Here is an 8,266-nt window from a genome sequence, read left to right as displayed (position 1 = left end):
AATGTATTAGCAAAAGAAGCAGAAAGAAATGCGTCGCATGTAGAACATCATGTGGATCAAGCCTCAAAGATAAGTCACGCAGCTTCAAATGGAGCATCTGCATCTGGTGGATCAACTTCAGGAACTGGTAATGGTAATGTTCCTAGAGATGAAAATACATTTAATAATGATACAAATATCGGAAGTAATAATGAAAGTAGCTTGGAATTTTTGGCAAGATTGACCAGAAAGTTACAATTTTTTGAAACGAGATTAATCACGATGGAGGATTTAGTACAATCCGGTGTGTTGGATCAAGTTCAAGCGAATATAGATTATTTGAAAAAGAAATGGGAAGAAATTACGGATGAAATGGATTCAGCTTGTATGATTGCTGACGACGCAGGAGAATATACCGAAATATTTTTTAGAATCGAAAGAAAATTTTTAAGCATTTTAGCATTAATGGGCAAGGGTCCTGAAATTTTAAATGTAGGAATAGAGCCAAATATCGTGAAATTACCACCAATCAAAATTCAGCAATTTAGTGGCGAGTTTAAGGATTGGCCAAAGTTTTCAACATTGTTTAAAAGTATGATAATTGATAATAGATCACTTAATGATGTACAGCGAATGCAGTATTTGCAAACAAATGTAGCTCCAAAAGCAGCAAAAATAATAGACCAATTAGGATTGCAAAATTTTAACATAGCTTGGAAATTATTGCAAGGTCGGTATGACAATAAACGAGCAATTCAAAATATGTTTTTGGATAATTTAATGGATATGCCAAAAATGACAAAAGATACACAATCAGATATGCAACAATTAATTGATACAAGCAGGGAATTTATTGCTTTAATTGAAGGAATAACTTTAGAAGATGTTATTTTGAGGATTCTAAATAAAAAACTACATCCACGAAGTTTAGAGAATTATGAATCTACGTTAAGAAATCCAAAGGAGCCACAAAAATTGGAGGATTTTTATTTATTCTTAGAACAAAGATCTCAAATTTTGGGTTCAGTAGAAAAGGAAAATGGTTATAAAAATAATTTCAATTTTCATAAAAAACAATATTCAAAAGAAGATAATAAAAAAATAATGTTGAAGTGTATGGATTGCGGGGATTCGAGGCATCCAATCTTTTTATGTGAAACTTTCAAAAAACGAGACGTGAAAGACAGACAAAAAATTGTCAGAGAGAAATGTCTTTGCATATTATGTTTAAAACCAGATCATTCTTACAAATTCTGTGAGTCAAATTTAAAATGTAGAGAGTGTGGAAAATGTCATAATACATTATTACATTTTAATAAAGAGTCTGATGCAAGGCCAGGTGTTTCCAATATAAAAAATAATTATCGTCATCAGAAAAAGGCTTTTGTATGCACGGCTGAAGAAAACGAAACTGAAATCCAAGATACAGTAGCATGTATAGCATCAAATCAAAGTAAGGGTTCAAAAGTGTTATTGGCAACGGCAAAAATCAGAATTAGAACAGAATTTGGTTGGTCAGAAGAATTTGGTGCATTATTGGATCAGGGGTCAATGGCGACATTTATAACTGATAAAGCAGTAAGAAGCTTAAAATTAAAAAAAGAGAAAAATAATGTGTCAGTTTCCGGCATTGGTGGTGTAAAAACAGAAAAATCAATTGGCAGTGTCAACTTAGAATTTACAGCACGTTATCCTAATGCATTTGTTGGTAGAACAAAAGCAATAATTCTGAGGAAACTTACAACATTATCACCATGGAGTTATGTCAATGAGAAAATAACAGAAATCAACGAATTTAATGGATTAATTCTAGCGGATCCAGACATAAGCAACACATTCAACATAGACATAATTTTGGGTGTAGATGTTTACGCAGCGTTACTATTAAATGGTGTAATTAAAGCTGAAAAAGAGAATTTAGTGGCACAAGAAACACAGTTAGGATGGATTTTATCAGGTGTTTTGGAAAAACAGGACGAGTTAACCAATAATGGCATCTGTTTAGTTTCTACAATTGATGAATTAAATGAAAACATGAAAAAATTTTGGGAATCAGAAGAAATTTTTGAGATTCCATTCATATCAGAAGAAGATAATTATTGTCTTGAACATTACAAAAATAATACTCGACGAAATGAAGAGGGTCGTTATATAGTGACGTTACCTTTTCGAGATAATATTGAAGAATTGGGAAATTCGAGAAGAAATGCCTTTGCGCAATTATTACATCAGGAACGTCGTTTGGAAAAGGATGCGAAATTAAAGCAGAGTTATATTGAATTTATTAAAGAGTATATTGATATGGGTCATATGGTGGAATGTACTGATACAGATGTTAAAAACGGATTTTATTTACCACATCATGCTGTATTCAAAGATAGTACTACAACAAAACTTAGAGTAGTATTTGATGCCAGTAGAAAAACGTCTTCGGGTTTATCATTAAATGAATGCATGATGGCTGGTCCAAGAGTTCAGGATGAACTATGTAATATTATGTTGAGGTTTAGATTATATGAGATCGCTTTTACGGCTGATGTGGCGAAAATGTATCGTCAAATCTTGGTTACAGAAGAACAACAAAATTATCAAAGAATTTTGTGGAGAAATGATAAAAGTGAAAACGTAAAAGAATACAAACTAACAACTGTAACTTATGGAACCAGTTCAGCGCCTTTTGTAGCAGTGAATACGCTCATGACAATTGGAAACGAATGGGAAGATAAATTGCCAGAAGCAGCTCAAATCATTAAAAAGGATTTTTATATGGATGATTGTATGAGTTGTTGTGAAACTTTAGATCAGGCAATTCGTTTACAAAAAGAGGTTACGCAAATTCTTGCAGATGCTGGTTTGCCATTAAGGAAATGGAGCTCAAATAATATGGATTTAGTGAACGCGATTCCATTGGATCAAAGAGAAGGGGCTCAAACAGATGGAGAAGCTTCAATTTCAACATTGGGTCTGAGATGGTTTAATTTAAAAGATGAGTTTGGTTTCAAAATGAATCCATTCAAGGATGTGAAAATGATAACAAAAAGAGTGATATTATCGGAAATAACAAAAATGTATGATCCTTTGGGTCTTTTAGCCCCATTTACAGTTTTATGCAAAATTTTGATGCAAAAATTATGGATTGCAAATTTGGGTTGGGACAGTGAGATTCCAAAAGAAATTGCTGCAGAATGGGATAGCTATAAAGAAGAAATACCAATTTTATTGCAGTATCGTCTGAAACGATGGATTAAATACAGAGCTGGAGCCCAAATTGAGTTGCATGGGTTTTCGGATGCTTCGGAAATGGCTTACGGAGCTGTTATTTATGCAGTAATAAAATATAGAAACAAAATTTACAGTAATATAATTACTTCTAAAACTAGAGTGTCGCCGCTTTCAAAACAAAGCTTACCACGTTTGGAGCTTTGTTCAGCGTTATTATTAGCTGAATTAATGGATAAAGTGTCAAATGCTTTACAAATACCAATAACTAAGAAATGTTATTATTCAGACTCACAAATTACTTTGGCATGGATTAAAGGAATGCCAAGAAGATGGGAAACATATGTAGGTAATCGTGTGGCAAAAATACAGAAATTAACGAACATACAAGAATGGGAATATGTCAACACAAAAGAGAATCCGGCAGATATCGCTTCTAGAGGAATGAATCCAAAAAATTTAATTAACAGTGAGTTATGGTGGCATGGGCCATCATGGTTGGTAAATAAAGAAAAGGGGCATGCAATGTCAAACGATTTCTCAACAACTATTGGTTTAAGAAAAATATTTGCTGGAGTAAGTGTTCTGAATGATATAAGTATCATTGAGAGATTTTCATCTTTAAACCGAGCAATTCGGTCAATTGCTTATTGTTTACGTTTTAAAGACAAAAGGAATATTATTAAAGGGAATTTAGAAACAGACGAATTAGAGAGAGCAAAGATGGCAATTATTAAACTAAATCAAAGGATTTATTTTGAGGATGAAATAAAGTGTCTACGTAATAAAATAGACATAAGTAATAAAAGCAAATTAAAACCATTATATCCATTCTTGGATGATAAAGGAGTTTTAAGAGTTGGGGGTCGTCTCCAGAATTCGACGTTTGATTTTAATCAAAAACATCCAATTATAATTCCATATGAGGGAACGTTGACAAAATTAATAATTGATTCTGCTCATAAAAAAGTTTTTCATGGTGGAAATCAGCTTACAACAATGCAAATTCGTTATGAATATTGGATTATTGGATGCAAAAGAGCGGTCAAAACTTATATCAATAACTGTGTTAAATGTCATCGTTTTCGAGCTGAATCGGCGAAACAGTTAATGGGATGTTTACCTGCTGATAGAACAAAGGCAATGGTAAAACCTTTTACACATTCGGGTACGGATTTTTGTGGGCCATTTACGATGCGAATGTCGAATAATGGTCGATTAAAACCAATAAAGGGATATGTGGCTATATTTATTTGTTTTTCAACAAGAGCAGTGCATCTGGAAGCTGTATCGGATTTAACAGCGGAGGCCTTTTTAGCAGCTTTTAAGCGGTTTATTTCAAGAAGAGGCAATGTAGAAAAATTATATAGTGATAACGGTGGAAACTTTGTCAAAGCAAAAACAATTTTGCAACTAGAAACAATGCAGGCAATAACAGAGTTCAATGAGGAAATAAAAACAGAATTAGCAAATTTGTCTACAAAGTTTTATTATAATCCTCCAGCATCTCCATGGTTTGGTGGAATTTGGGAAAGAAATATTGGTTCAGTCAAACATCATTTTAAAAGAGTGATTGGTGATAGAATTTTATCATATGAAGAAATGACTACAGTATTGGCTCAAATTGAGGCGTGTTTAAACTCACGACCACTTTGCTCATTAAATGAAAATCCTGATGATTTATCAGTGTTAACACCAGGGCATTTCCTTGTTGGAGATGCTATTATGGCACCTGTTGGTCCATCATTGATAAATCTCAGAGAGAATAGGTTAAATAGGTGGCAACTATGTGACAGAATTAAGCAGGAATTTTGGCATCGTTGGAGTAATGAGTATATTTCCAGTTTACAGAAACGTTCAAAATGGCAACAAGCAGAGGAAAATTTAAAAATTGGTGATGTGATTTTGCTAAAAGATGAGATTAATCCACCATTAAAATGGCCAATAGCACGAGTTGTTTCAATATTTCCAGGAAAGGATGGATTAGTTCGAGTGATAGAAGCTAAAACATCATCGAAGATTTATAAAAGAGCTATTGGAAGCGTATCAAAATTACCAATTGAAGATAATTTTGAAAGGTCAAGCAAATCAGCTAAAACTGGTGTAAATAATTTTTCATCAATGGTTATGGTTATGATATTTTTCCTCTTGTTTTCAAGTGCTGTTGGAGTAAAAAATATAAGCTCTACAGAAATAAACTTAAATTACGGAAATATATCAAATTTAAATGTCGGCACTGGGAGATTATCAATTGAAAGATTTAATGGAAATCCAGGTGTATATTCTGAGTCTTTTAGAAAAATTAAACTACAACAGGGAGAATGGCAGATTTTTGCTTCAATAAACCTGGAGCCATATAACAGGAATTACGATATGTTAAAGGATAATTTTTTTGATTTGGAACATGTGTGCAACAGATTAAATACAAAGTCATCTAAGGAAAATTGTAATCAAATGTTAGATGAAGTTCATCAAGGCTTAAAAAAGGTTAAGGAATATGATGCAATTTTAACATTTCAGAAAAGACAGAAACGAGAATTAACAGCTCTCATGGGTTTGGGCATAGGAGCTTTATTAGGTTGGGGAATTCCAAAAGTTGTGGAATATTTTTCAAGTCCGGGAAATGATGCAGAAAAAATGGCGTTAATGCAAGAGATGCTTAAAGACCAGACTTCAGTTATGATTTTAACAGAAAATTTAGTTAGGAATAATAGTGAAGCAATGCGGAATGAAATAAATTTTTTGTTTAATCAGACTTCAGATTTACTTAGTCAAGTGGATTTATTATCAATGAGTACTGAAATGGCAGAACGAAGTCAATGGCTTTCAATGCATATACTTTTGTTATTATCAGAATTTCAAAATCTACAGCATATGATAATTAATCAGATTATCAATCAAAATGATGCTTTACAAGCAGCTTGGATAAAACCAGAAAAAGTTAAAGAGCATATTCAATTAATTGAGAAGAGTATATCAAAAGAAGTGCAATTAATGGGAGGCACATTAAATGAAAAAATCATCGAGTTTTACAAATTAGCAAAGGTTGTTACGAATGTGGAAGAAAATAACATAATTTTGTTAATAAAAATTCCATTATTTATCAAATCAGATTTTGAAATTTTCAAATTAATACCTATTCCGATTTATAAGGATAGTAAATATCTGATGTTGGATATAAAGCATTCAGTGTTATTTGTGGATATTAAACAAAAGCAATATGCTTTGGGGGGTGAAGAAGTGCCAAAGCAAGACTTTTTCACTGAAAATATATTGTATAAATACAAATCGGATAGGTCTCATTGTGAAGCAGTTAGTCTCTTTGAGAGAGAGATTTCTGAAAAATGTGAGTTTAAAATATTGGACCCATTTGAATATTGGTACAGAATTAATGAGAATAAGTGGCTTTTTAGAATGCAAGCTAAAACCAGAGTTGATTTGATTTGTGGACCTAAAGTAGTGATGTTTGAACTGGAAGGTAGTGGGATTTTAACAGTGTACAATTGCACGTTATCAACAACAGCAATGGAAATACACGTGCTTAAACAGCAACAGTCATATGAGAATATTGTTATACGTAATATGACAAAGTTGGTTGTAAGCTTGGATAAAAAAGTTAATGTGACAAAGATGTTTAGAGAATCAAAGATACAGTCAAACACGTCAGAAATCGCGAGTTTATTAAAAAGAATTGAAGATAAAGAGAAGATAATGTCCAATATGTGGAGTTATTCGTTTCATGATATTATTATTTACTTTTTTCTTTGTTGTGTGATAATGTGGTTATTGTTTTGTTTATGTTCGAAGAGAAATTGAAGGGTTCTAATGAAAAATTTAATCGATTTTTCTTAGTAACAGAAGTTTTAATAAACACTGAAATAATATAAAAACCAGATGATTCCTACAATTGAGTATCAGTTCTGATTTAGTAGCATCATGTCGCAAATCGAAGTTAAATTCGTTGTTGATTTTAAAACAAAATCAGTAATGATTAATGTTGACGGCAATTTTGAGAAAAATGAGGATCAGGAAACAAAGTTCAGTGACAACAAAGGTGACAAAATTTGTGATGAAGTATTTTCTATCAGTGACGAAGAAGATGACAAAAGTATTGATGAAAGTTCAGTTATGTATATTAGCGACGAAGAAAGTGACAAAAATAACGAAGAGGAAGAGGTGGCTATTTTGGATGACGATGAATCAGTGATTTTAATTAGTGATGAAATCTTAGTAATTTCGATTAATGACAGCGAAGACGAAGTAACGGACGATATTGGGGAATCTTTGGGAATTCGGATCATCGACGAGGAACCAGAAGTGTCAATGACCAAAGAAGAAGCAGACGATTTATTCTATGGGGAGTTCACTGAAGAAGAATTGAACGAGATGATGGACCAGCCACTATTTGATTATGTTCGTCATTATTTGGGCGAAAATTATTTAAATCTGAATTTGTCTTAAATTATTCAACAATTTCTTTTTTTCCTTTTGATTAGGTTTTATAGGCTTAATAGAGTTTAAGATAAATTGATTTGATGTTTTTTAAATTATTTAAACATTTAGTTTTTCAATAAAACAAATTTCTTTTAACAGGCGCGCAGAATGTTCACAATTGAACATAGTATGCAAATAGTTTTATGTTGATAGGTTTATTGAGTAGTTTAATATTATGGAGGTGTGGCATAATATTCAGCATGTATGCTGATAGGTTTTAATGAGTATTTTTATTCAGTATGTATGTTGATAGGTTTTCAAAGCTTAAGCATACTGAGTGTTTCTATTAGTTACTTTAGAGTTTATGTTTAGTATAATTATAATATATTTATGTAAAATGTTTTTATCTAAATCACGTATGAATTGAACTTTGGACTTTAGACTTTGATTATTTACATTACTAACACGTTTTGTATTTTAAACTTTATATTAATAGATTTGTTGACAGTTTTTAGCACGTATAAATTCTGTATAAATATAGTAATTTTTTGAATGAATAAATCAGATCAATTTTAGTTGTGAATAAAGTAACATCAAGTTGTTCTCATTTTAAAATAAATGTTAGTTAACGACA

At 31.8% G+C, this 8,266-nt stretch overlaps 1 protein-coding gene across 1 annotated transcript; it reads left to right on the top strand.

Moving 5' to 3' along the window:
• The first annotated feature begins 261 nt into the window (after window positions 1-261).
• On the top strand, window positions 262-6,331 carry LOC116351809. Its single transcript, XM_031783952.1, has 3 exons — window positions 262-1,021; window positions 1,301-6,243; window positions 6,311-6,331. The coding sequence occupies exons 1-3, from the start codon at window positions 262-264 to the stop codon at window positions 6,329-6,331; spliced, it is 5,724 nt and encodes a 1,907-aa protein (XP_031639812.1).
• Window positions 6,332-8,266: the final 1,935 nt, after the last annotated feature.

Source organism: Contarinia nasturtii, unplaced genomic scaffold, assembly GCF_009176525.2.
Source record: "Contarinia nasturtii isolate CC-2019 unplaced genomic scaffold, AAFC_CNas_1.1 Cnas_scaffold_6342, whole genome shotgun sequence".
In the NCBI taxonomy this organism is placed as follows: domain Eukaryota; kingdom Metazoa; phylum Arthropoda; class Insecta; order Diptera; family Cecidomyiidae; genus Contarinia; species Contarinia nasturtii.
The sequence above is the reverse complement of the archived record's forward strand: the minus strand, read 5'-3'. Positions and strand labels throughout refer to the sequence as shown.